At 54.8% G+C, this 27,850-nt stretch overlaps 2 protein-coding genes and 1 long non-coding RNA gene across 4 annotated transcripts; 1 reads left to right on the top strand and 2 right to left on the bottom strand.

Moving 5' to 3' along the window:
• Window positions 1–1,126: 1,126 nt before the first annotated feature.
• On the bottom strand, window positions 1,127–24,284 carry mybpc2a (myosin binding protein Ca). Its single transcript, XM_057014576.1, has 32 exons — window positions 24,166–24,284; window positions 18,699–18,799; window positions 18,116–18,134; window positions 16,041–16,058; window positions 15,876–15,896; window positions 14,896–14,910; window positions 14,534–14,617; window positions 14,310–14,458; window positions 13,571–13,688; window positions 13,315–13,363; window positions 11,714–11,770; window positions 11,474–11,643; window positions 11,244–11,376; window positions 10,747–10,871; window positions 9,326–9,431; window positions 8,400–8,569; window positions 7,756–7,921; window positions 7,309–7,415; window positions 7,202–7,231; window positions 6,724–6,863; window positions 6,493–6,652; window positions 6,009–6,113; window positions 5,669–5,857; window positions 5,391–5,525; window positions 5,073–5,240; window positions 4,906–4,994; window positions 4,624–4,819; window positions 3,477–3,616; window positions 3,227–3,386; window positions 2,639–2,775; window positions 1,713–1,899; window positions 1,127–1,387 (listed from the first exon to the last, which is right to left on the bottom strand). The coding sequence occupies exons 1-32, from the start codon at window positions 24,185–24,187 to the stop codon at window positions 1,353–1,355; spliced, it is 3,501 nt and encodes a 1,166-aa protein (XP_056870556.1). The 5' UTR covers window positions 24,188–24,284; the 3' UTR covers window positions 1,127–1,352.
• Window positions 14,452–27,453, top strand: LOC130514794 (uncharacterized). 2 transcript variants are annotated; one of them, XR_008947058.1, is made up of 3 exons: window positions 14,452–17,495; window positions 25,848–26,088; window positions 26,824–27,453. It is a non-coding gene; the product is annotated as an uncharacterized LOC130514794 (long non-coding RNA). The 2 variants fall into 2 exon arrangements; XR_008947057.1 differs by having other exon boundaries at window positions 25,848–26,019.
• LOC130514790 (ceramide synthase-like) lies at window positions 24,965–27,224 on the bottom strand. The gene is made up of 6 exons (XM_057014585.1): window positions 27,090–27,224; window positions 26,800–26,883; window positions 25,852–26,071; window positions 25,468–25,563; window positions 25,271–25,380; window positions 24,965–25,176 (listed from the first exon to the last, which is right to left on the bottom strand). The coding sequence occupies exons 1-6, from the start codon at window positions 27,206–27,208 to the stop codon at window positions 24,990–24,992; spliced, it is 816 nt and encodes a 271-aa protein (XP_056870565.1). The 5' UTR covers window positions 27,209–27,224; the 3' UTR covers window positions 24,965–24,989.
• Window positions 27,454–27,850: the final 397 nt, after the last annotated feature.

Consider the following 27,850-nt stretch of genomic DNA (forward strand, 5'->3'; position numbering starts at 1 on the left):
CAACTCTGAATGGAGGGTGGGGTCACCTGGGACAGCGGTTACCTGGGATGGCGGTCACCTGGGATGTCGGTCACCTGGGAAGGCGGTCACCTGGGAGGCGGTCACCTGGGAAGGCGGTCACCTGGGACGGCGGTCACCTGGGATGGCGGTCACCTGGGACGGCGGTCACCTGGGACGGCGGTCACCTGGGATGTCGGTTACCTGGGATGGCGGTCACCTGGGATGTTGGTCACCTGGGACGGCGGTCACCTGGGATGCGGTCACCTGGGACGGCGGTCACTGGGACGGCGGTCACCTGGGATGTCGGTCACCTGGGATGTCGGTTACCTGGGATGGCGGTCACCTGGGATGGCGGTCACCTGGGATGGCGGTCACCTGGGACGGCGGTCACCTGGGATAGCGGTCACCTGGGATGTCGGTCACCTGGGACGGCGGTCACCTGGGAGGCGGTCACCTGGGACGGTGGCCCGGGTGCGGGCCCTTAATTTGGTGCGTGGGGCCCCTCCCAGCAGAGACGCTGCTGTGTTTGTGTTGCGGGTGTGTAAATTAGCGTTAATTCGTTTGCTCGGTAATGACGTGGAGAGCAAATTAGGGCAGCGTTGATGGGTGCGTTAATTAGTCTCTGGTGGGTGATGCTAATGAGACCCTGATCTGAGGTGTCTGTGTGTGTGTTTGCGGGGATGTAAGACATGTATCAGCAAGGTCAGTGTGTGTGTTTAAACAGCTGAATAAGGGCGGCGACCTGACCTGTCCGCTTTAGGCCACGCCCACCCAGAGGAAGCGCCTTGCGCACATTGTCCCATCCCCCATGAATCTGATGTGACCTTTCCTCCATAAAGGTCATTCTGTCATTCATTTAAACATCACATTATTCGGTTTTCCCCTCCCGTAGCCTTACCTCGCTCTGCTAGCGAGCATGCTAGCTACTAGCGTGCGCCACTGCGAGCCGATACGTTTTTGTTGTTTTTGAATCCGGGAGTGAATATTTAATGCTGTCATCAGTGCTGCCATGTTAGGGTGAATATTTCTGCCCCCCCGAGTCTCCCAAAGATGCCCCCCCCCCCCCCCCCCGTAGCTGTAAAAACCTCCCAGAACGCAGACACAGAACAGACGACAGGGGACGGTAAAGGATGAAAGGCTGTTTTATCTGACGCTCGTCCACTTCACAGATAAGAAGGATCCATCTGCTCACCAAAACACCACCCATGGCCCCTTATTTACCCATGGGGGGGGGGGGGGGCTTCTGCAGCGGCAGTGATCTACTTTAATCATATTTATTCATGAATATCCCCGTATACGTAATCCATCGCTGCTCCTGTTGGGCTGTTTCCTCGGCGGCGTAGCGGCGTGGCTCATTTCTTCGCCTCCTCGCCTTTCTCCTGAACCACTGCAGAGAGAAAGAGAAGCTCCCGTCAGCCTCAGGAGCCTCCACATCATCCCGTCCGAGGCGTCGCCCGTGGCGCCGAACGCAGCGATACAGCGGGACGGCTGTTTTTAACCGCCTGGAAGTTCGCCCTCGCTCACAGAGCGGCGGGGAGACGTGTCAGCCCGAGCTTTATGGATGGCTGATCTCCCGCTAGCCTGCTTGTCCATCACTACCGCGCGCCTTTGATGCTTTGTTCCTCATCAAAGAGGGAGATGGAGAAACAGAAGATCGCCAGCATCGCGGTTAGCTAGCTGGCTGGTTCTCTGTTGGACGTGCTGTTCCCTACCTCGGACCTCCACCTTGCACTCCACCTCGTCCTGGCCCAGATCGTTGACGGCCCTGCACGAGTATCTTCCGCTGTCGAACAGACACGGTTTACGGATGTTCAGAGTCAGCACGCCCTGTTTGTTCTGCATCAGGTACTTGGGGTCCTCGCCGATAACCATGCTGTTCTTCATCCAGATTATCTTTGGCTACGGGGAGGAGGAAGAGGAGGTGGGGGGTGTAAACAGAGCGAGAGAAGTTAAAATTAGGTCAACGTTTTGACTTGACAAATCTTTGTCAATTTGGAGGAACAGAAATTGTCTATAATGTGGGTTCAAAGATCCTCCTGCTCCACCTCTTATTCTCGCTTCTGAGGGGGGGAAAAAAGGCGAACTCCCGGTTAAAAGGCGTCAAAATCCTCTCCCGACTTGTTCACGCTTGAGACTTCTGTTCAATATAAGATCAGAGAGGGAGTCTGTGGTGAAGCCTGCAGCACAGATCACACGCAGCCAAAGTGGAGCTTCAAGACCAGATCAGCCCACATTTGTTCACCTCAAAAATATCAGAACCTCCACAAAAGCACCTCAGCAGGTCTGAAAATGATCACAAAAATGGCTAAAACAAAAGGCCCCGGGCTGATTAACGAAGGGGCTTCAGCTCAAACCGGAGGGTCGTCCGACCCAGAGCTCCTCCCTCAGGACAGAGGAGCAGGCGAGGCGGCTACACGAGCGCGCACGTGCGGTCGGCGCTGGGAATCAATCGACCGGCTCGGCAGAAGAACTTTACGCCGCTGCTCAGTTCAGAATATTGATGAAGGGGAGCTTGTTGAAAGGCACCGGCGTTGACCTTTGACACGCCGCGTGAAGGGAGCGGGTCAATAATTAAAGAAGCTTTTCTGCCGTCCCTGGAAACAAAGCCGGGATATAACGACCAAGGAATATTTCCTACCTTGGGATGGCCACGGACGGCACAGCTGATGGCCGTGGCATAGCCTGCAACCACACTCCTGTCCACCAGGGGCGCTGTGAACTTAGGGGAGGAGCAGACATCCTTCTCTTTGAAGGGCAGGGGGTTGTACGCCAAACCTGAAGACCAAGACCAGAGTTCATTCTCCGGCTGCGTTGACCTTTGACCCCAGGTGGGGCTGTCAGGTGACCCCTCTGGCGACACACTTGTCCGCCGAGTTTCTGGTGCAGTAAGTTAGAACGGTAGCTGGTGGCGGGTGTTAATTTGCTAGCGTAGCAGTTCTCATTGTGCGCGAGTGGCCAGTGCTAAATGTTATTTAACACCTCGTCAAGGAATATCTCTGTTTTGCATAATCAGTGTGGATTAATTTTCCCCTTAAAATGTGTTTGAGCATTTAATTATAGCAGCCGCTAATCACAAATTGCGCCGGTATTACGAAGGTTCAACTCTTCGTTCGCGCTGTCGAATCATATTTACACGCGTAATCTTCCGATAAATTTAAAGTACTTCCTGTTAAGAAGCTACAGATTTAGCGTCGCCGTCCCGCCCCCGCCGAGTGGTTTGCCTCACCTGTTTTGGCGATGACGGCGGTGTTCCTGCTGACGCCGGCCTCGTCGCTGAGGCCACAGATGTTTTCGCTGAACACTCTAAAGGAGTACTCGTTCCCCATGACCAGGTCAGACACGGTGCAGCTGGGTCTGCGGTTGTGCTCGTAGGTCGTGAACCACTCCTGGCGGGGACGCAGAGACACAAGGCCGACACGAGGTTCCCGGTGTTTTATTCGGATCAATGTAAAATAGGGAAGGTCAACACGTCATACCCTCGTCTTCATGTCGCTCTTCTCTATCGTGTAGCCGATGATTTCGCAGTTGCCGTCGTCCTTTGGCGGCTTCCACTCCAGCGAGACGTTGAAACCCCAGACTTCTGTTATCTGAACATCAGTCGGGGGTCCCGGTTTGTCTGTTCGGGAGAGGAAACGGCGCTTTCAAACTCTACAAGAACCCCAAATATTTGAAGAGAGATGGATCACATTGATATTAGCATTTAGCTCATGGGCTCGGATGTCCGCCAGCTGGCGCTACCCTCAAAAGACTGACGCCGCCACATTAGCCGGACACGTGGGACGCTGCCTGTGGCGGCAAGCCTTTCAGAGGGCGCGAGGTGGAGTGATGAACAGATCTGGAGCAGAAGGTCCCACTGAGACAGAGATGTCAGCGCTCACAGACGGAGTTTGGCAAAGACTGACAGGCTAACCGAGTGAAAGACAAAAGGTTGAAGCTTGACACGTTAGCAAAACTGCTGCCGTGCGAGTGAAAAAGTGCGCAGCGGCATGATTTGTCTGGACTACAGACCAGGGGAGAGCGGCCTGTTTATCATCCCTTCTCCTGCACAGCCCAGAAATGCTAACCCACATGCTGATGTATGTGCCATTAATCTTGCGCTACACGCTCTCCTCTGTGGCCGTGCCGTGGGAACAGCGAGCGGCGTTAATCCCGCACTGCTTCCCGGTGACGGATCAGCCGAGGTGCCGGATGATGGCGGCGGCCGCAGCCTCTCATTAGTTCGACCTTCTCAGCAGAGGAAGTGACAGGGTAGCCCCAAAATCCGAACCTAGTCGCAGTCTACGTGAAAATAATCCCAGCAGAGCCCCGCCGAATAATCCACCTAGCTTTTGACCCGGGGAGGCTAGTCATAAGCTGAGGAATGAGCTGGCGGTCACAGCGGCGTGCGGGAGTCAGGATTATTGAAGAGCGAGAGCAATCGGGGGCTTTGATGATTTGCTACTTTAAGACACAGATCCCAGGAGTCTGAAATTAGGGATTATCATCAAGTTTAAGAATAAAGACTTCTGGCATGTCACACGTGCAATCATCTGCTTCCAAATAGGCTATTAGCTTAGCAATCCTCGCACGGCGTTCTAATCTTAATGAGCGAAGGCGTCACAGAGGTGCTGCCACCGGACTGACCTATGACCTGGATGCGTATGTCAGCGCTGTCCAGCATGTTCTCAATCTGAACGGACAGCGTGTACGTCCCGGAGTGGCCCCGCTCCGCCGAGCGGATGAACAGGATCGTGTCCACCTCGCTGGTGCGAGTCCCCACCGACCTGTCCTCCAGGGGGGCGCCATCTTTGAACCAGGTCGCCACAGGACGAGGTTTGCCCTGCGGAACCAGAGGAGAACTGGAGAAGCCGATCGGGATCGTTTCCAGCGCCAGAGGCGTCCGCATGGACAAAAGCCAGAACGAACCTGGAAGGGGATGACCAGGTTCACCTTCTCGCCCACCACCACGAGGAGTTTGGTCCTCAGATGCCGAGGGAGGCGGATCTTCGGGTGCTCTGTGTGAGACAATTAACGTGAACGTTTGTTCTAAAACTGTCAGAGTTCGGTGAACTGGGCGAGACGGCGTCTCGGACCCATGATCTCTCTGATGGTCACGGCCTGGGGGAGGGTGGCCGGGGGGCTGCGTCCAGCGATGTTGATGGCCACCACTCTGAACATCATCTTCTCCCCAACCGGGAGATCCTTCACCTTGTACTGGGTTCTCTCCACGAGATCTTGGTTCGCCTGCACCCACTCCTCACCTGAAGAAGGGGAGGAGCCAATGAAGGGGGGGGGGTCAGTGGACGGAAGATCCAAAAGACCCGGTGTCGGTGCCGGACTAGCATCAGGGCCCTTGGACTGCTCATGCTGGCATGGCGGTTTAAAGCCCAGTTACAAGTGTTTATATTTACTTCCAGCTTTGCAGTACTCGAGAATGTATCCGTTGATTCCGCCCGCGCCCACTTTCTCCGGAGGACGCCACTTGAGCGTACAGGTGGTGTCGGTCACATCCTCCACTGTCAGGCGAATGGGCTCGCTGGTGGGGGCTGGGAGGGGGAGACAGGAGCTAATTAGTATGTTAATGTTCCAAGTAAATGAGATGAGAGGTGGGTTAAGCTCCCTCAGAATGAGCATTGTGCGAGCGAGTCCCGATAATTAACCATTGTGCTAATGATAAATGGCAACGCACCAATGGGCATGAAGGGCTTGGAGTTGGCGCTGGGCTGGGAGACGCCGATGCCGTTGACGGCGTACACTCGCATCTCGTAGAGCACGCCCTCGATCATCTTTTTGGCCTCGTACGTGGTGGACTCGTACACGTCAAAGTTGAGTTTGGTCCATCTGGACGAGCCAACCTTCTTCCTCTCCATCAGGTACCCTGGGGGGGGCGAACGTCAACATATGGCGTGAGAAATGTCTCTGCGCTCCTGACGGCACACGAGCGGAAACGGCGGTAAACAGATTCTAAACTGCTGTTCTCTCCGGGGGCCGAGACCTCAGATGTTAACATCAGTTGCGACGTGTTTCACCTTTAATGGGAACTCCACCGTCAAACGCGGGAGGGTCCCATGTGACCGTGGCGCAGTCCTCGCCAACCGACGTGCATTTGACATTCTCAGGAGGGTTGGGCACATCTGGTTACAGGTGCGGGGGAAGGGGGGATGAAACGGAGAGAAGGTCGGAACGAGAAAAGAGAAAAATCAGTATTCCCCCGTGCTCGCTTTCTCTTTAATCAACAGGAATTTAGCAAAAGCAAACACGCTGAGGCTCATTCTTCTTCTTGACAGACTTTAGGATAAAAGTCACGATTTTGGCGCGACTGATGTTTGCAAGTTTTTGTTCTTTTCTTTCTCCCCTCGTTAAGGCGTCAAAAATGCTACATTTTATCCATGTCGGTCCCTACATGTAGCAATATCGTACATTCATTCTGGCCCGTTCATACACACAGTCAACACTATACGTTAATGTGCTCGAATCAGGGTCCATTGGATCTGGTCAGAACTCGCCACCGACCCACGATCTTCACGAAGAGCTCGGCCTTGTCCTCCCCGGCAGGGTTGGTCACGGTGAGGGAGTAGGCGCCCTCGTCCTCTTTCATCGCCCCTTCAATTACGAAGCTGCTCAGGGTCTTCCGGGTCTCCACGCGGACCCTCCCCTCGGCTTCAGACACCACCTGCGACCCAAGACAAAGGGAGGGCGTCACCGCCTCACTGTCCGGTTGCCGCCATGGCGTCCGGTCCTCACCTTGTCCCCTCTCATCCAGCACACGGTGGGCGCCGGCTCGCCGCTGATCTCCACGTCCAGTCGGAGTTTGTTCCCTGCCACCACGGTGATGACGTTCTTGCTGCTGGCGCCACTGGTGTCCAGGTGAATTTTGGGAGGATCTTTGGGAGTGAGGGAAAACAACCGGAAGCGTGAGGGATTGTGAGGGCGGTGGGAAGACTCGCCAAAGTTGTTATTTACACGGGGAGAAGGACGATCAGCTGTGAGTCACAGCAGGGGGGAGGAACCATGACGTGGTGGGATGATTCACAAGAAACTACAGAAGCTACGGAACCCACGGACGTCAGCGCTGACGCATCGTAAACACAACAACGTTTGTGTGTTGGGGACTGACGACAACGCCTGACCTCCATCACACCCGAGTGTGGCGAAAGCAGACGTTTCTCCTAACAAACCATCAAGGTTTTTTAGAAAGTTGGCCTTTTTTTTCCGTCCTTACCTTGTCTGGGGACGTAGTCGATCTTGATTTCTGAGGGATTAAAGGCAAAAATTAGTCAAGGACGGGATTTTGACTCGTCGGCGGAGCAACTCGGATCGTTCCCTCACCCAGGAAGTTGAGCTTCGCGGACAGCGAGAGCGCGTAGCCGTCCGGGACGAACGTGTAATCTCCGGCGTCCGAAGGCTTCACGTCATCGATCGTCAGCTTGTGGGTCCTGGTGGCATGTGAGCAGGTGTTACCACGGAAACAGCACTCATTGTGACCTGCGGTTATGTAAAAACAGTTGCCCCTGGCAACACGCTTTGGGAGGCAATATCCCCGAGCGAGGAACATCCTGAATGGCGTTCACCTTGTGTGACCGCTGCCGCCTCTGCTGGCGCGGGCGGCTCGGATGGAGGATTACCGACGACCCCCCGACCCGGCGGACGCCCCTGATGTATGTCTGCACTGATTGCAGCTTCCCAAAAACTGGGTCAGACGACTACCAACACCCCCCCCCCCCCCCCGGAGCTTCGCTGGTTCGTGAGTTTGTGTGGCTGTTGAGCGCCGAGTACCTTCCCACGTGAGTCATTTTGACGCGATCGCTGGGCCGGACTTCCACGCCGTCCTTGAACCATTTGCCCGTCACCTTTTCATCGGACACTTCGCACTTGAAGACGGCCTGTTCGGTCGACTTCACCGTCAGGTCAGCGATGCTCTGCAACACCTGCAGCTCTTTGTCTGCACGCACACACACACACACACACACACACACACACACACCACACACACACACACACACACACACACACACACACACACACGTGGATGTTTGTTTTGAGAGGAACCCAGTGGATTTAAGCTACTCCTGCACCTGTTCTGAGTTTTACACAGTTATGGGCGCACATTTGCTCACACTCTAATCAATTTCTAGGGACACATCTGGCCCGAGGACAGCTGGAGAGACGGGCTGATTTTCTGTGAGGTGAGACAGGCTCCAAACAGCAATTTTGGAGATGTGAAAGCAAACGAGCGTGACCACCAGCGAGGTAATATTAATCGCCGTGTGAGTAATGATCAAATTATGGCGCTCCACGCTCGCCTGACTTGAGTCGGAGTGTAAAAGTTCTGAAGTGTTCCCGGCGGCTGATCGCTCAGAAGTTGCCGCCGTCTCAGCTTATCACCCCTCGGGGCCTCTGTGCTATATTTCAGGCGCTACCTTCGACCTCCAGTTCGGCCTTGGACTCCCCGCCGTTGGTGAAGACGTGGTACATTCCGATATCTTCCTTGGTGGCTTCATTGATGATCAAAATGTGCCTCTTTCCATCCTTCTTAAACCTGTACTTTGAGCCCGCCATGTCTCTGGTCAGCTCCACTCCATCCTTCATCCTGGCGGGAAGAAGAAACGGACTTCAACAAGCGCCACAATCTGGTTGCAATACCACGAGTGTCCACCAGGCAACAGTGGCGATCAACGCTCTCTCCCTCTCCCCCCCCCCCCTCTCTCGCCACCCCCTCTCTCTCCTTCCCTCTCTCTCCTTCCCTCCCCCCCCCCTCTCTTAAATGATGCATTCATGGCTGCCGCCTCGTAAATGCGTGCAAACGACTTGCAAAGAGCTAAAAGCCGCCGTATGGACAGATACACTAACGGGAGGAAGAGCCACAGATTAAAATTTTAAACTTGCAAAACGGACTTTTAGGAGGCGAGTGGATCCAGGCGGGGGGGTCGTGACCCTCAGCGCGCGTCGCTACCGCTAATGAGGCGACGCGGCTGTTTAAGGTGCTGTTTGCTAGAGAGCGACAACGTTTTAATTCCACTTCGTGGTCACATCCCGTCGCAGATGATCCCTGATCAGCTTTTCCTCTCACTTCATGTTGGCTTGATGAGTTAGACTGTAAAATTTTCCACTTCCTGTCCGGTTGTTCTGTTATCACTCCAGAACGTTTCCTGATAATCATGAGTAATCCAGCGGGTCGGCTGCACATCACATCAAAACCAGATGTTTTTCTTCATTTAGTGTCTGTGTGTGTGTGTGTGTGTGTGTGTTTACTCCATCCTGCGTCTGATGGTGAATCACAACCAAACCATCAAATCCCAGATGTTTAACGTCTGGGGGCCAGCGTCCTACGAGGGGGCCGGCTCACCACTTGACGTTGGCTCCTTCCTCGGACACCTCGACCTCGAACTCCACCCTCTCGCCCACCACGGTGTGGACGTCATCCAGCAGCTTAGTAATGGTGACCGGAGGCTCTGAAGACACAGCAGAGGAGGACGGCTCCATTAAGACGCTACAGCCAGAGGTACCACCGGTTCCACACACACACACACACACACACACACACACACACACACACACAGGTCGGACACAACCATGAGCTGTGACATCGTCCTCATCGTGTGAGCTGATGGCGTTCTGTGCTGCTACTGTTGTTTCTCAACGTATGATTGGAAATGATGGAGAAACTCCGTCACCGTGGTAACGGAGCGCACGCAGCCTCTCAGGTTTGAGCACCTTTGAGTGTCCCGAGGTGTCGAGACTCGCGCTGCGGAACCGCGCGCTGTGATTCTCATCGCTCCGCTAACCTCGGCTATTTATCAATGTCACCCCCCCCCCCCCCCGACACTGTCCGGCCTCGGTTGGGGGGAACCTCAGGATGCTGCCGGCATCGCCCAAGTTGTCAGACGGAGACGCCTGTCCCCCCCCCCCCCATCCCGAAACAAGGGGGGTTGCTGGAGGTGAGCAGCAGCGTCCAGGATGGTTCTAAAACCTTTTCAAGTATTTTAATTTCGACACAAAACTGGTTGTTTCTTCATCTGCTGTTCGTCCTTTTGACGTCGGCGAACTCGTTCTTCAGTGGGTCCCCCGCCGCTCCGTCCCCGGGGAGGCGGAGCAGCGGCGCCGCTGTTGATGCTCATTAGCAGCAGAACTATTTTTAATGGACACAAACACTCAAGCGGCTGCGTGAGCGGCGCGGCGGAGAGCTCAACCTCCTCCTCGGCCTCTGCGGTTGTAGAAGCCTGACGCGCAGCAGCCGAACCTGCATGGGATTAATATAGCAGCAGCAGACCCAATTACATCTATTAACCCCCCCCAGAAGAGCCCAGAGAGCCAAACTTAGACTCATACAGTCGTTCTTCAAGCCAGTAACACTCCAGGAAAGACTGAAAACTCATCTGGGGAAGTTAAATTTCCCGATTTTCCCACTGCAACATTAACGTTTCCACTGATGGTTAATCAAAGCGGCCTTAAAAACACACACACACACACACACACACACACACACACACACACACACACACACACACAAATCAGTCAGAAATGCAGCAACACAATAAAACCCAGCTCAGCAGCACATGACAGGAAACAGTCTTCACTCTCCACGTCCCCATTAAAAATGAGCGAGCAGACAACAGAGCGCGGCGCTGCTGCGCAACATCAAAGCATCAAAACAAACGGATGACAAAGAGCTGTTGAGTCTCTCGGCGCTGAGACGGCAGCGTTGGGGGGGGGGGGGGGCGAGAGGAGCTGAAAGACGGGTTCCTCCAAACTCTCCGACTCCTGTACCTTTGACGAAAACCTCCGTGAAGCTCTTCTCTTCCCCGACCACGCACTCGTACGCGGCGTCATCAGACAGGTTGCACTTGTTGATCGTGAGTATCCGCTTGTTGCCCACGCTTTCAAAGACGTACCTGGACGGGGAGGAGGAAGATAACGGGGGGGGGGGGTTGAAGAAGGCCGGAGATCAGCAGAGTGAGGCAGAGTTCTGCAGACCTGCACTCAGGAACACGTTAAACAGGCAGAGGAGGATGGAGAACATCTCTGTGGTGACCCCTCCCCTAACCCCTCCCCTAACCCCTCCCCTAACCCCTCCCCTAACCCCACCCCCATCAACAGCAGCTCAGCAAACACTTCACAGACCCGACATTTAATCGTGAAAGTGTGTCCGTGTCAAACGGCGTTTCCTGTTTATGTGTAGCTGCTGTATGCGCCTCTCTGACCTCCGGCCACCAGGTGGCGCACTGCCTCTGAGGAACCCAGCCTAACACGGACCATCTGCTCACTTGGCTGACGGTTTGATTTCCTGCCCGTTCTTGAGCCACTTGATGGGCGCGTTGGGGTCGGCCACCTCCACCGACAGCTGGATCTTCTTGCCCTTGTCCACCGAGTACGCCGAGTCCAGCTTCCTCAGGAAGGCTGGGAGGAAAGCGGCGCGTTAGCTTGCGTTTGACGGCGAGCGTAAGCTAACGGCCGTTAAGGTGCTGCTGGTGTTCACGCGGTCACGGCTCCTCACCGTCGCTCTTCTTGGGCTCCACCTTTTTCATCTTCTTCAGCCTCTTCAGCATTCCCCTCAGGTCCGTGATGCCGTACTCGAAGGCGATCTTCTCGTAGTCGCAGGGCTTGGCCGCCTTCAGGATCTCCCACACGTCCACCTCCTCTTTGACCTCCGCTTGTTTCTTCTCCCTGTGCGAGACGACGCCAGAGTGTCACCCGGTTATTCAGGGCGACGCCTTCCAGACGTGGCCGATGGTACCTTTTCTTGAGCAGGGCGCTGAAGTCCAGCTCGCCTGCGTCCTCACCGGCGTCCCCACTGGGGGGAGACGAGAAGAAACCAGTTATCCTGCTGGAGGCGTCAAATGACGACTTTGATGTGAGAAGTCCTTCTGCCTCCTGGAGCCGCTGCTCAGTGTGTGTGTGTGTGGGGGGGGGTGCTAACCTGTTGCTAGCACAGTTGTGGCTAAAGGTGATGTTCACAAACCTGAAGAGATTGAGGCTTTTCTCCACTACATAAACCCTCTACGACCTGTGACAGCCACGCTCTCAGCCACGAGTCACCCGGGGGCGCCGCGTGGCGACCACGTGGCGCCCGTCAGGGAGCGTCTGCAGATTTGAGCGCCTGTCGTCTTCCATTTTGATCCGCCTTGGCAGCTCCATTATGGCGTGGAGCGTGCTTCCCCGCCACGGTTGAGACTCCCCGGACTCGTCGGTCGGCCACGACGGACACCGGTAAATGATCAGTTCAGATCGTTGTCCGGAGGGGGGGGGGGGGCAAATGTACTCGTTTACAGGGCGCTCGCCATCAGAGGAGGCTTGGGTGAGCGTGAAATTGAGCGCGGTTACGGCATTTCGCCTGTTTTCTATTTCTGAGTGATCCCCGAAGGGAGGAGACGGAGAAGGTTCCCAAGCAAGAACGAAGTTCAGTGACGGAGGGAAAAAGCTCATTTTCCAGCACTTTTGTGCCGTTCGCATGAAAACGTGATCAGGGGATTATAATAATGAGCTCTCTTTCATGTCCCGAGCGCGTTCACCGACAGCAAAGCTCATTTCTCACGTCACAATCTGCGAACAGGAGCGATTCCTGAGAAAAAGTCGCCGAGGACGAAGCGAGAGCTTGTTTCACCTGAACCGATCCGGGAGCGACATTAGCGCGCTAACCGTTGGACGTGGATATTTAAAGCCGTAGAAACGTTCTAGAACGCATCTGCAACACATCTGGCTTTAGATTTACTGGTGGAAACAGGCTGTTCTCGCCACTAGGTGGCAGCAAAGCTCACACGGTGGCGCTAGAAGTCAAGAACGTCCTCCGGCAGATTAAAGTTTTAACCAACTTTTCACTTTTCATTAAGCACATCGGCGTCGCCACGCCTCGTATCTGCGCCGTGCAAATGAGCTCGCCGCCGCCCCGCCCCAACCCCCGACGCGGCGTGTCTGCGTTCCCCGTCTTCCCGCCACCTTTCCGCTCACCTCCTAATGAGGAGAGGAAATTATATTTTTAAACACGGATCACGAATCGGAGGCTGACGGCGCCGCAGACACGCGACGTACAGTAAACGGAAGAATACGCTTCCCTCAAGCCGTGTGTGTGTGTGTGTGTGGGGGGGGGGGGGGCGCTGCCATGTGACGCGGAGCCACGAGGGACCTCAGGTGAAGCTAAACACGGCGGAGGCAGACGCACCGAGACGTGACAGGCAGGGAAAAACAGGCCAACTCGTACAAAGCCAGCAACAACTGAGGGATCGGCGGGGGCCCCGGCGGGGGGGCGGGGCTGAGACTGACACACGCCTGCGGGCGGCGAGATGCGGAGCGCCGCTCGGGTGACGGGTGACGTGTCGGGGAGCCCCCTCGCCGACTCACGAGCGCTTGAAGGCCTCCAAGATGTTGTCCTGCTGCTCCTCTTGCACGGCTGAAACGAGACAGAAGGAGGAGCCTTGTGAGCGGACGGCGTTCCAGCGGGCGTAATGGCGAGGTGACCTCGCCGGGCCAAACAAGCGGGCCTAATGCGCGTCGCACTCGCCCGGTTATTGGCTGACAAAGCCGGTTACTTTAGAACGGTGGACACGCGGAATGGAAGATGACAACAATGTGATTGCGTGCGTGCGTGCGGACAAACCCTCCACGCCGACTTCGAACGTGCAGCTGTCGCACTTGTCTTTGGAGGTGACCTCGCAGCGGTAACCACCTGCGTCCCCGTCCACCACCTTGATGATGCTCATCTCGTACGTGTAGATCTGACAGGAGGAGAGAGACGTGTGTGTAGGTACCGGCTCAGACACACACACACACATACACACACACACACGCCCACACACACACCACACACACGCCCACAGACGCGCGCGCACACACACACACGCCACACACACACACACACACCCACACACACACACACACGCCCACACACACACACGCCCACAGACACGCACACAAACACACACACACACACACGCACACACACACACACACGCACACACACACACACGCGCACACACACACACGCGCGCACACACACACACACGCACACACACGCACACACACACACACATACACACACACACACGCCCACACACACACACACACACGCGCACACACACACACCACACACACACACCACACACACACACGCGCACACACACACGCCCACACACACACACACGCACACACACACACGCCCACACACACACACACAACACACACACACGCCCACACACACACGCCCACACACACACGGCCACACACACACACATACGCCCACACACACACACCCACACGCCCATACGCCCACACACACACACACACACACAACACACACACACACGCACACACACACACACACACGCGCACACACACACCTTGGTGTTCCTGTCGTACGTCTCTTTGAACTGCAGGTGCTTCCCGGCCTTGCTGCCCAGGTCCAGCCACTTCCCCTTCAGCCACTTCATGGTGGGCTTCCTCAGCAGGTGGGAGGAGTCGACCTTGGCCACGAAGGTCACGTCCTTCCCTGCAACAGTCGCTCTCAGTCACCCTCAACTCACCTGCATCTCAGGTGAGCTTCACGCTGCGTTTGTGTCCAAACCCTTTGTGACTGTGGCGCTCTCCGGCTTCGCCACGAACAGCCCGGTCAGCTCAGACGTCTGCGGCTCGTCTCCGGGGGCGTGCTCTGCCACGAGACGGGGGGGGGGGGCGGGGTTAGAGCGGAACGCCACGGACGCCCATCAAGAATGTGGACCACAAACACGACACCAAGCAACCCGCCCAGGTCCTGATCTACTCCACATTAATGCTCCTGAACCCCAGAACCCCTCAGGGGACCCCCCCCCCCCCCCCCGGAGCACGCCGCCTCCTCAGATCACCTCTGAGGACGCCACGTTAACCACGACACTAACACCCTCTCGGCGTTTGCTTGTCTTCAGACGCTAAGGTGTTGGTTCTGCTTACCGTCAGGAGGCAGCTCTGCGGGGGGGGGAGAGAAAGAGCACGCACGTCAGTCTGTGCACGTTCTTCACTGTCACAGGCACAACGTTAGACCACCTGACGCCCGACAGGTTAGATCCACGCGCTGTCACACTCCGAAAGAACGCCGGGTTCTTTCTGGTCGCCCGTCATTCCGTTTGGTTCCCATCTCCGGACACGCAGGGTTAATGAGTTACGTCCTCACAAGTCAGGCTAAACACACAGCGCTTAAACACCGCCAGACACAGTCAGAGGAGGATGAACCAACCTGGTTCCCATAGAAACCAGCAACACTCCCGATTGTCAGCTAACCTGGGGTGGGGGGGGCAAAGATGTTCTAAAGGGGGCGTGGCCTCCTACAGACTTGGACCAGGGTCACAAGGCAATAATGACCCCCCCCCATCTCTCTCTCATCTGTCTCAACATCTGTCTCTCCCTCCCTTTTATTGGCTTCGTTAATTTAATCTTTTAATCAGAGGGCCCCCGAGGACCCCCCCCCCCCCCCCCCCCCCCACCTTCAGATGTTCAGGATGATTTAAAGGGTTTCAGTTAGAATGCCAAGTGAGGGAATCTGATCCCGGAACAGCGCTCAGGGGGGTGTTTACACATTCCTGCCGCTCCGGCGGACCCTCGGAGCTGCTCGGGAAAACCAACAGACGCACGTTTGGACGTCCTGGAATCGTCCAGCACGTCCGTAAACAACAACAACAACAACAACGTCCTTTAATCCTCCGCTTTTACTGTCGGGAATTCTTGTTCGGATTCATTTACGTGTTTCTCTGCCTTTGTTTTCTTTCATCCTCTTTTCCTTTACGCTCCTCTTTGATGACACACACACACACACCACACACACACACACGCAGAGCGGTGATGGATGATGCAGACCTCGGATCAGATTTGATCCCCGACGTCAGTAACAGAAACCCAAACAAAGAGCACAAACGGGCCTGAAGTCTGTTTCTTACCATCTCGGGGCTCCTTGTTCTCTGGATGAAAGGAAACAGTCGGCACAATCAGGCAACAAAGGGTTAAACATGAATGAGAGCGCTGTTGATCGGATTAAAGTGATGGATAAGCCCGTTCGTCAATGCCTGCACACACACACACACACACACAGCAGAAGCTCTTACCTACACACGGCCCCACATCTGTTAATGAAGAACAAGCACAGGTCAGCTGGAGCCGCCGGCTGCTGCAGGTTTAAGCAGCTTTTCCACCGCAGGAACGTTCTCCGGGAATTTAGCCAAACCAATAACGCACCTTCAACAGGTCCGGGAACTCTGGGAAAATCTTCCCTCAAACCTTCCTGCTTCTGACATTCTGGCGGAAAAGCGTTTGTCAAAATAAAATCAAGGCGAGCTGCGCAAAAGCGTGCGAAAGGCGACAATGTGACGGGTTAACGGGACAATTGTGGCGTTTGTTATAAACTGAGCGGTCACGCCGCCCCTGGTGGCCACCGGCGGTATCGGCGTGGTTATTTGGGTTAGCTTCCGCGATCATCCGCGCTTGTGCCGCAAAAAAAGTGCAAAAAAAAAGCGCTGTAACTCCACAGCGCCCCCTGTGGAGACGGGCAGCATTGCAGCAAACGTGTCAGGCTGCGAAGCGCGACTGGACTTCCTGTTGACAGAATTATGACAGAAGCTAATGTGCTACAGCGGGCTAAAGGTGGAGCACAGCGCTCGCACACACACACACACACACACACACACACTCATTTAATCACTCATGGAGCCGCAGACAGTCTATGCTGTAATTCACCCTGAATCAATAATGAGAGCACGTGCACGCGTGTCTCTGCACGTGCGCAGCCACAGTTGCTCCTCAGCAGAATTGACATTTAATCCAGAAAAGGTGAAACTGAAACTGTTCCGGCTCAGAAGGAGGAAAAAGAACCCGATACAACAAAGCCGGCTGGTCTCTCGAGGGACTCATTACTTCTCACCACATCCAGCAGAGATGATCTGCATAAACATACAGGCGCTACGCTACGCTACGCTACGTCTGCGCTAGCTGCATGAATACTCCGCATCACTGATGCACGAGCCCTCCTGATCCACCACGTGCACTTCACACTCCGCGAAGGTCCCCGACACCCACTCACTTCTTTCACACTTGGAAGCCGAGTGACCCTCAGACGTGAAAGGTCAAGAGTTTTCTGGAACGCCGCAGAGGAGCTAAAGCTACTTCCTGGCCCCTCAGGAGCCATCTGGGGATTATGATAGAGGCCTGATGGGGGCGTGGCTCACGCTGGACGTCCCTAAGATGGCCACGATAGCGAGCTTGTCTAGTTAACAGGTTTGGGCTAACGTTAGCATTCCGGACACATGTTCTGACAACGAACTTTAATATCTGGACAGTCTGAGGACGTGTCTGGACGTGTCGGAACTGTGGTGGCGACTGATGCAGCAGGAGGAGCGACAGGTGCGCGTTTTTAAAGCTCCACGTAGCTTTGCAGAGTTAGCCGCTGCTACTGAGTCCAGTCTGTCCCCCCAGGACGGATCATCGTGGGCCGTAGCCGCTCCTGACCCGAGGACGCCACCGTGACCAGTGCACGTGCTCAGAGACGTGATGACCCCCAGCTTCAGGTGTGTGTGTGTGTGTGTGTGTGTGTGTGTGTGTGTGTGTGGACCCTATTTTCATTTTATGTGTTTCTCACTTCTATTAACTTCATAATATTTACGTGGAATTCACTTTCTTTTTCACCGGTGCTTCGATCTGTGATGCAAAGGTCAAATAAACATTAAATAAATGTCACAAATAAATTTCACTGTTTTAGATAAGAGCAGATTTTAGCTGCTAAAAGACACCAGAAATGCTAACGGCGCTAACCTGTTTACAGTGGTGCAAATGTTAAAGGTTAATTTGTGTGTTCTGTACAACTGCGCTTAAAGTGGAAAGTCAAACACACACACACACACACACACACAACACACACACACACACACACACACACAGGTGTAACCCATAAATTAAACACCTTCTTGTTTGCACCTAATTTAATTAGCTTCCCTGCAGCCTAAAATAAACTCTTAGTATGTCCTCTGTGCTAATAAAAGAATGTGTGTGTCTGTGTGTGTGTGTGTGTGTTTGCGTGTGTGTGTGTGTGTGTGTGCGCGCGCGCGTGCACGTGCATCATGCATCTCCACACTCATCCCCACAGAAGCTACTTCTGTGTTCTTTTCATTTCTCCATCCTCTGATCTTACCCTCCTCCTCAGCTGGAGTCTCTACATGATGGAGACACAAACGGTTTTATCGATGATCAGTGGGACGGGGGTGGTGATGAAGGAGGAGGAGGAGGAGGGGATTTGGAGGGGTAAGGAAGCAGGTTCTTTTTCTGATTCTCTTCCTCTTCTTCTCATTTTCTTCTTCTTCTTCTTCTTCTTCCTCCTCCTTCTTTCTTTTTTCTTTTTTCCTCTTCCTCCTTTCTCCTCCTTCTTCCTCTTCTTCCTCCTTCGTTCTTCGTCCCCTTCTTCCTCTTCTTCTTTTTTCTTCCTCTTCTTTTCTTCCTCTTCTTTTTTCTTCCTCTTCTCTTTTTTCTTTCCTTTACTCTTCTTCCTCCTCTCCTCCTTTCCTCTCCCTCTTCCTCTTCTTTTCTTTCTTTTTGTTCTTCGTCTTCCTCTTCTTCTTCTTTTCTTCCCCTCCTTCCTCAGTTCTTCTTCCCCCATTCTTCTTCTTCTTCTTCTTCTTCTCCTTCGACCTTCCCTTACCTTCCTCACTTACTGCTCCCTTCTTTCTTTCTTTTCCGTCCTCCCAAAACCCCGAATTACTGCTTTTTTCCCCTCTCACAGAAATATTTGATACTGACTCAGCACAAATGTGTTGGTGCTGCTGGTGTTTGTGTCGGGACCCACAAGCAGGGGGCGCTGCCGCCGCGTGGCCTTTGGCTTCTGCAACAAACAAACAACAATTAAGTCCATTAATCTGTAACTTTCCGTTATTGGAGCTGCTCTGATCAGGATCCCTGGCCAGCAGAACCTCAGCAGAACCTCGTGTCCCAGAATCTGGGTCAGGGTTGACGGGTGTCAGAACAGCCTCGTTTCAGGGCGACGCAGGTGTGAAACCCCCACCAGGACCCTGACTGAGCCCAGAAGTTTCCCCCCCCTCCAGATCGTGGCTGCCAGCTACGACTTCTCTGGCGCCGAGCAAGAGTCTCATGAAGCTGCTTAACGTGGGTCCCTAAATATCAGCGCCGCCGCCGCACGCACGCCACCGGGCTGTCCTCGCCGCCGTTGGGGTTGGGTCACACCGTGCTATTTTATATTTTATATTATATTTTTCCAGGCAGGAATCTGCGAACGCATCCGTCAGCACGGCGGCAGGTGTAAAAGTGTCCGACAGAGGCGCCAGAGAGCCCGCCCACAACCGTCGGTGGGAGGGGCTTATCCGCCATCGAAGATCAAAGGGGCCACATCGAAGATCAAAGAGGTCTGTCCCGCGTGTTCGTTTGCGTGGGTCTCTGGCGATTCGAGCGCCGCCTGGTTCATGTTTGGAAACCATAAATGTCTCTAACAGATTGTGAGCGCGTTCACAGCCGGAAAGGTCAGGTCGCCGCCGCCGCCGCCGCCGCCGCCACGACAGGAAATGTCAGCAGGATTTTCTCTCTGGGGAGCACAACTGTCCAAATGTCAGTCGCCGCCATACCCGGAGCTTGGACAACACGACACGCCGGCGCGACATCGCCATGGCGACAAGCGGGACGCCAGCGAGGGCCACGTTTTAGCTCCATCAGTTAAACGGCGAACATTTAATTAGGACCAATCTGCAGCATCTCAATTAGCGGCGGCGGCGGCACCGAAGGTGATAAGACGAACTTCTTAAAACGGGACCAGAAACGACGGCTTCCTTTAATTATCGATAAGTGACCCGTTTCTCCTTCAGCACGCCGCTCCTCCTCGCTGCGGCCGCCCCTTCGTCTCCTCCGTCCCCGCCGTTTGGGGGTGGGGGGGGGGAGGGGCTACCGCCGACAGGTATACTCAGATCATCCGCTCCACTCGCCCGTTATCCTGTCTTGCAGGTATCTTAAGTGGATAATGTCCCCCACCATCTCCGTTCCTTCCCGCCCTTTTTTCCCCCGCTCAAAGCGAATCCCCCTCTCAGCACTTTCCCCACGCAGGCGATTCTTTGTCCCACTTTAATTCCACTTTCTTCAGGAAAAGAAAAAGAAAAAAAGCCGTTACGCAAGACGGAGAGCGAGGAGACGAAGGAGCCGGCCGTCGGGTCGAGTGTGGCCTGGCTGGGGTTCTGGGAAGGAACCCGGGTTTGTTTTATCCTCCTCAAACTCCATCAGAGTTCAGGTGTGTTAACCACAGATGCTAATAAATGTAGCCACCATTGAGTCCCAACAGGTGGACGGGAGTCGTCCCTGTGTCCCCCTGTCCCCCGTGTCCCCCGTGTCCCCGCCCCTTCTGGGTAAATGTCCGATCCGAGGTCTCTCAGCGACGAAGCTAAAACATCAGTGACCTCTGCTCACGCTAGCAGTTAGCCTTCTGCCGGATCTGCCGCTCGGCTACGCGGGTTTTGACTCATACGTGAGCGTGTCGGAGCGTATTAGCGTGAGAGACGTGGCTCGGCCTCGCTCGCCCCTTCCGCCGGTGCCGTTCCCTCTTCCCGTTTTGCATCTGAAGGCTAACCTCTGCGGAATGCGCTTCGTTAATCCCTCTTGACATTTCCCCGTCTTCCTTAGCCGCCCGCGTACGTCTGCAGCTTGTTCGCTCCGTTAAGCCAAACAAACATCGGAATCTTTGAAATCTCCCTCCGCCCCCCGCGGCACGCCGGCGTCTGACGCCGCCCCGCTGCTCTTTAGCAGCGCGTCTCTCTCGGTTCTGGTTAGCCGGCACCTGCGCAGCCTCCCTGTTAGCCTCCGCTCAACTCCGGTGGGCGCTAACACGCTCTCAGGATCAAAGGTGCAACCGTGAGCTAGCGTAGAACGTTTGGCCCTGAGATCAAGGTATCATCTGATCGTTGAATTAGCCGTTAGCACGCTCGCTCAAGCGTTGTTCGTTTATTTTAAGAACGACACGAAAGGGACAGAACAGCAGGTGGAACCGGACCCGCGGCTCAGATATCAGGACACGACCCAGACCGGCCTGGATCCCATCACGTGCTAGCTCCACTGAGTTGACGCTAGCATGTGATGGTTTGAGAGCCCCTGAAGCTGCCGGTTGAATTCCCAGGTGAGCCCAGACCGGCGCTGCTCTGCCTCAGAGGAACGTCGGACTCGCATATTTGCCGCCGTTATTAAACCCGTAAATCCCCTCAAAGCCGCATTAGCACCTTAATCCTGCTTAAAAGCAACTGGCTCCATCATCGTTATCAGTTCCGTTCGGTTCAGTTCGGCCGTTTAAACACCTGTTTTAATACTTGAAAAGCTTTATTGAACCCGAACGACGTCACAATCAATCAACCAATCGAAGGTTTGGCTGGACGGTTCCACAGGCGGGTTAACGAGACATCAAAGGTCACATCAAAGCCATTTATGAACAGTTACTACTCAAAGACTCCAGTGGCTCCTCCTCTAAAACGTGACCTTTTGACCCCCACTGCTGCCCCCCCCCTTCTTCTTCCCCCGGTAACGTTACAGAACCACAAACGGACCCGACGTAACGAGACAGACGCTCGTCATCAGCGTTGAGATAAGAATGAAGACGCGACCCCCCCTCCCCCCCTCCTCTTCCTCCCCCCCCTCCTCCTCTTCCCCCCCTTCCTCCTCCTCCTCTTCCCCCCCCCTCCCCCCCTCCTCTTCCTACCCCCTTCCTCCTCCTCTTCCTCCCCCCCTCCTCTTCCTACCCCCTTCCTCCTCCTCCCCCCTCCTCCTCCCCCCCTTCCTCCTCCTCTTCCCCCCCTTCCTCCTCCTCCTCCTCTTCCTCTCCCCTCTCCTCTTCCTCCCCCCTCCTCTTCCTCCCCCCCTCCTCCTCTTCCTCCCCCCTCCTCTTCCTCCCCCCCTTCCTCCTCCTCTCCCCGTCCTCTTCCCCCCCTTCCTCCTCCTCTCCTCCCCTTCCTCTTCCTCCCCCCTTCCTCCTCCTCTTCCTCCTCCCCTCTCCTCCCCCCTCCTCCTCTTCCTCCCTCCTTCCTCCTCCTCCCCCCCCTCCTCCTCTTCCTCCTCCTCTTCCTCCTCCTCTTCCTCTCCCCTCTCCTCTTCCTCCCCCCTCCTCCTCCTCCCCTCTCCTCTTCCTCCCCCCTCCTCCTCCTCCCCCCCCCCTCACTGCCTCTGTGTAAGGAGGAAGATTTACGGATGAACGAGGGAGGATTTAGAGTTGTAGGAAGGATAAAAGCGAAAGTGAAAATCAGATTTTACGACTCGGCCGTAAACTTTCCCGATGGTTTAAATCGTCGCCATTTGAGGAGAAACGCAGAAACGCAGAGTTTATTTGTTTCTACGGAGCAGGAAGTGGAGCCAGCGAGGGGTTGTGGGTTCGACTCCCCGGGGCGTCTTTGCTAACGATCAGGTTTCAGTTGACTCTTCTCACTCGTTTGGCGTTCAGGAAGCAAATGTCACAAAAGACAATTTTATACATGACTTGGCGGCGTTGGGTTTAGGGAAGCGGGACTGCGGCGCTGCCCGCGGCAACACGCGACATTGGCGAGTTATTTTGGGAGGAGTATCAGCTGCTGTGATTGTTTGGCCCCGATGGCGAGAAAATCTGAGCTAAACGCTGTCCAGCAACACCGGAGGATGAAGAAGCTGTTTATGGTTCTTCTCTACGGGTCAACAAGGTGCTCCTCTTCACGGGCCCATCGGGCCGCCGCTCTATTCTCGTGGCTGTTTATTGGGGCGGGCGCCGGGGACAGGAGGTCGTCCAGAGCTGGGAGAGGGGGCGTGGCCTTGTTCTGGGGTGGAGACCCGGGAAGGCGAGGAGCCAGAGAGAAGGTGGTAATTGGTTGTCGGGAATGCGGAACGCGTGATGTCAGCGGGCTGGATCGGCGAGACGGGTCTGAGGCGATACAAGCGGGGATGGAATTACCGGGAGTGGAAGAGGAAAGGTCAGAGTTTTCACGCCCAAAACTCACACCGGAGGTCCACAGTTCCTCCAAAGATCAAAGCACCAAACCGTCCGTACCGGTAGACGATCGGCCATCAAACAACTGCCTTCCAACGCCGGCGTCGTCAAAGCAGCTCCCTTCGTTGATGGAGGGTGACATCGTCATCCGACAACGCCGCAACACGGCGTGGACGCGCGTGTGCGGGGAAGCGAGACTCCACCTGCCCGGGACGCCATGACAAATCGCTCTGTTTATCTTCTCCGCTCGGGTTTCAAGCAGACGGCTGATTTATGGCGCTCCGAGGTGGCGTTGTGATAAAGGCAGCCGCCGCGTGACTGACACCGGCGTCGCGGCGTGCGCACCTCAATGTCACACTTCAAAGCGGTGTAGCGGCGCGTGCTAATGCTGCGGCGCAGAGGTTAATAATGTTAGCGTATGGAGGATGAGCAGCCGGCGTTCACGCTTCCTAGAAAAGTCAGCGGACGTCCTGAAAACGCCGCCGAAGTCGCGTTCAGGTCCAATTTTCTCTTGACGGGAACGTTTGTGCGTCCACCGTGAAATTAAGATCTTAGCCGCTGCTATCCTGTAATAACGTAGCCACACCAAACGGGAGGTTTTTAGCCCACAATCACGACTGTAAGGTGGCGAAAATTAGCCTAGCATGGGCCCGATAAATGTGGACAATCAAAAGGCTGAAAATAGCCTGGCCTCTAGGCTCCTCCCACCATGAGCTCACTGCTCTCTAGCTCCGCCCCCCAGCAACACCTGCTGCTCGGCTTTTCTCCACCTGCCCAGTTTGTTCCCAGAGTCCTGATTATTCCCAGGAATATCTGATGGAGGCTGGATTCAGTCCGTCGCTTCCTTAGAAATGGTGGGCGGAGCCGAGGAGGATGGTCGGCGTTTATTACATTTTTATTACCGTTCAGTGTTGAAACTTTCTTGTAAATTAAAAAATTCTCATTTTTAAAGAGGTTTTTTTTGTGCTGACATCTGACCTTTAACCTTTGGACCCCGTCTGACTGGATCGGATTCTCTCCCCCCGGAAACATCAAAGGAAACTTGAAAGCCGACCCAACTTTTGTGTTTCTTGTGTAGCCGGTCCTCATAAAAACTGCAACTCCCTCCAACTGCTCATTAACGGCGACGTGAAAAACGCCCATTTTAACCGCATCAGATGTAAAAAATAAACCGGAACCGACTTGATTTTAGTGTCTCGGACTCATTTAAGTCAGAACTTCTGGGTTAGTTGATCGGAACCTTTGGACCCTCTTACCTGGCTTCTGAGGCTCCGGCATGTTCACGTGCTTCCTCCCAGCTCGTCTTCCTCACTTCTCGTCTCGGGATCTGTCCGAACCTCCTCCTTCATCCCTTTTTATCACCTCACCCCCCCCACCCCCATCACCCCCCCCCATCACCCACCCCCCCCCCCCAGCAATCGGGGGCACAAGAAAAGACACTTGAAACCTTGGCAAGAGCGACGACACCGTGGGATAAAAACGGATCAGAACCATAAAGAAAAGCCCGTCCCTTTGGAAGAACACTCATTGGGGTCGTTAACGGCCCGACCGATGCTGAGGCGCCACCAACGCGGGTCGGGGCGAGACGAGCGCTTCTCCCTTCCAGAACCGAGTTCTGCTGGAGCTGCGTTCAGGAGCGACATCGTTAAACCTGTTTTTAACCCTCCGTGTGAAATTCTGGCGCGCGTCCAGGCAGCCGTGAGCGAAGGAAGGAGGAAGAATGAGCGGCGCCGAGCAGCCGCCGGGCTCCCTGCGCCCATTTGTCGTGCGGCCTGTCAGCGGGGGAGTTTTACAGGGTTGAAGGACCTCGGCAGGAATGTCTGGGACAAGGTCAGAGGCACAGAAAGGAGGTGCGCGACCTCCCGAACAGAACGCCCACGCGGGCCGGCGGCGTTTTCCCCACACGGGCGGATATTGATGACAGACGAGACCGTCACTTGACCCCCAACCACAATAGCCGCCGCGCGCGTGCTACAGGCGGCGCTTTTCTAAATTTACCGCCGTCGCTGTGAAGCCGGTCCGGCGGCGTGAAGAGACGATGGGACAGAACACGGGTCGGGTTGGACTGGGCGGGTTTATTTCAGCGCTGGTCCACGGGTCCGCCTTTACGGCGCGGCGAGCTGGACCCTGCCGGGCCGGTCTGGCGTAGCGCCCGCCTGCAGATCAGCGTGAACCAGTGGAGCTGGAGGGGCCACAGCAGCGCGGCCCCCAGGTTACACTGCCACGGGGCCACCAGGGGCACCGCGTAGACCGGGATGGACGCGTACCTGCAACACACGCCAGGAGCCAAACACTTGAACGTGACCTCGGACACTCGGGAGACCCGTTTGAGGCGGCGGCGGCGGCGGCGGCGGCACCGACCTGCTGTAGGCGAAGTACAGGTAGGGGAAGAGTAAAACCCGGCAGCCGAAGAACGAGAGCAGCACCACGGCACCGTTGAGCTTGTGCAACAGGGTGTGCTGCTTCTTGTACTGAAAGAAACAGGAAGTGCAGGTGGCGGCGAGCAGCTGACAGCAGGACGGATAATTAATCAACGCCGTCGATTCTTAATCTGATACCTGGATGAGGACTTTTGCCAGACTGACGGAAGGAGTGCTGAGCTCAGCCAGAAACAGAAGACCCTGGAAGTAGTCTCCTTTCCCCTGCCTCCACAGCTGAGACACACACACACACACACACACACACACACACACACACACACACACACACACACAGAGTTTCACACTGCAGGAATTTCAGCCTTCTGTTACTGTAGCGCTGACAGACTCTGCCCTCTAGCGGTCAACAGCGGTACCACAGGAAATATCATTTGTGTGGGGGGGCATTGATTTGAATATTAGAATGTTACTGTAATATAATCGTTTAAGCAGGAAGTTCGAATTGTCAAATAAACCTTTTTTTGTGACGCTCTCATTGTAAACGATCTGTGTTGTCATAGTTACCACTGAGGCGGGGAAGCAGAAGGTCACCATGAAGATGTGATGCAGCACCATCAGCATCTCTCTGCGCAGGAAACCCGCCACCACGGCCCCAGTGGACCTGGCGCCACCCTCCTCGTGACCTTTGACCTGCAGCTTGTGCCAGTGACACAGGAACATGGCGTATATGTCGTACGCAAAGTAGGGAGTCGCGAACAGAATGTAGGCGTCGGTCAGCCAATGTCTGCAACAGAAGCAAAGGTTTTCTCCATTATTTGCTCTCAAACGCCACGACAAACAGGCTAATGCTAGCAAACTATGATGGCGCGCTAATAATTTCAGGCTAAAGCTACTTAACACGAAGGCGTCATGATATTAAGCTCACAAAGGGAGGGTAGGAAATCTCAGAGAAAGGAAGCTAATCAGCTAATGTCCTTGTAAGGGGTCATGGCTAAAGCTAATGTCCGAGTATCAACCCTGAAGCTAGGCCACGGCATCATGCTACTATACCTAAACTCAGAGGTCCAACCTGTCCAGCATGTTCTGTGTCAAAATCCATGTTGGTAATTCAGAGACTGTTCATTAGCTGTTAGCAGAGCTTCATGTTCGCCACGCCGTTGCTGTGATTTGCTAAACAAATGTAGCCTGCACGAGCTTCCTCCCCACTTTGACTGGGAAATGTGGGGCGAGACAGAGGCGGGCAGGGATTTACAGAACCCACCCCCACCCCTGTCATCTGTTGACTCCTCTCCATCGTGTCCCATCGTCCTCGGCGTGGAGGATTAGTGATCTCTGTCTTAGCGACGGAAATAGCTGCGCTGCTTCTGATTGGTAATTAGATTACAGGCGGCTCGTTTGTTTAACACACATTCCCAGTGACCTCCAGCAGACACCATCTGCCTGGTTTCGCTGATATTATGTGTAAAAAAAAACATGTTTATTGTGATTAAATATGGCCGGGGTCCATCTCACCTGTCCTCCACGATGTCCCTGCAGGAGGAGATGATGATGCAGGCGGCCGAACACGCCAGGACGGCCTGAGCCGACGAGACCAAGCTAAAAGGACGAATTCAACAGCGAGAAATAAAACCTCAATCGGTGGAAACCGAATCACTGACGCGTGATCCGATTTATTATTAGTGACACGTTACTGAAGCACTGAAAAGCTTCGAGCGCGGGACAATGTCCGAAGTTGAAGTTAGTGGAAGTCCGCGGGAATTTACAGAATTGTGCGTGCGTGGTCGCGCGCTCGCGCGTGTTACCGTGCAGCGACGACGGTGGCGTCTCCCTCGCTCCATCCCGTCGCGTGTCTCAATGTCTGTTTTGACAGCACGAACAATCCGGGGAAGAAGACGCAGCCGGCAGCCACGAGGCCCGCCATGGCCCCCCGGGGGTCACCAGCGCGTGAGTTTGTGTGTGTGCGCGCGCGCACGCGTGTGTTTGTGCTCACACGCGCTGTCTGGATGGACTGAAAGTTGGAGATGGAGATGTTTCCAGGAGCTGCGGAAAGGGGGCGGGGCGAGGGGAGGAGCCACCTGTCAGGGCACTAATACCGCAGAACTGGAGCCGTTAATTCTCAACAGGAAATGGAATAAAGTCGTAGTTTAACGACTCTTTCAACCTCGAGCTATTTCCTTTGTTCTTCGCGTGTTTAGAATATCAAAGTGACGCATTTCCTCACACGTAATCTACGCCTATAGTAGCGTAATAAAAGGTGACGTAGTGCTTTAAGATCAAAGCCGTTTCATCTTTGAAAGATCGGGAATTATCAGACACGAGTGGCGAAAATGTAAAACTGGAATTGTGCCTTTTGTTGCCTAAATCCGAATTTTTAGTTTATGGTTTCCGCCGTTAGGGGGCGGGGCCTGTGCCTCCGCGCGCTTCCCGCGGCCATAATTAGCATCGATGCTAAATTCCTCTACTGCAGCATTAGCTTAAATTAACATTGTAACGTAAAAATCCTCTCTGGCGTTTATTATCTATCTTATATTTATTTTCCCTTTAAACGTCCTAAAAAGGGTTG

This window comes from Takifugu flavidus, chromosome 18 (assembly GCF_003711565.1).
Source record: "Takifugu flavidus isolate HTHZ2018 chromosome 18, ASM371156v2, whole genome shotgun sequence".
Classification (NCBI taxonomy): Eukaryota; Metazoa; Chordata; class Actinopteri; order Tetraodontiformes; family Tetraodontidae; genus Takifugu; species Takifugu flavidus.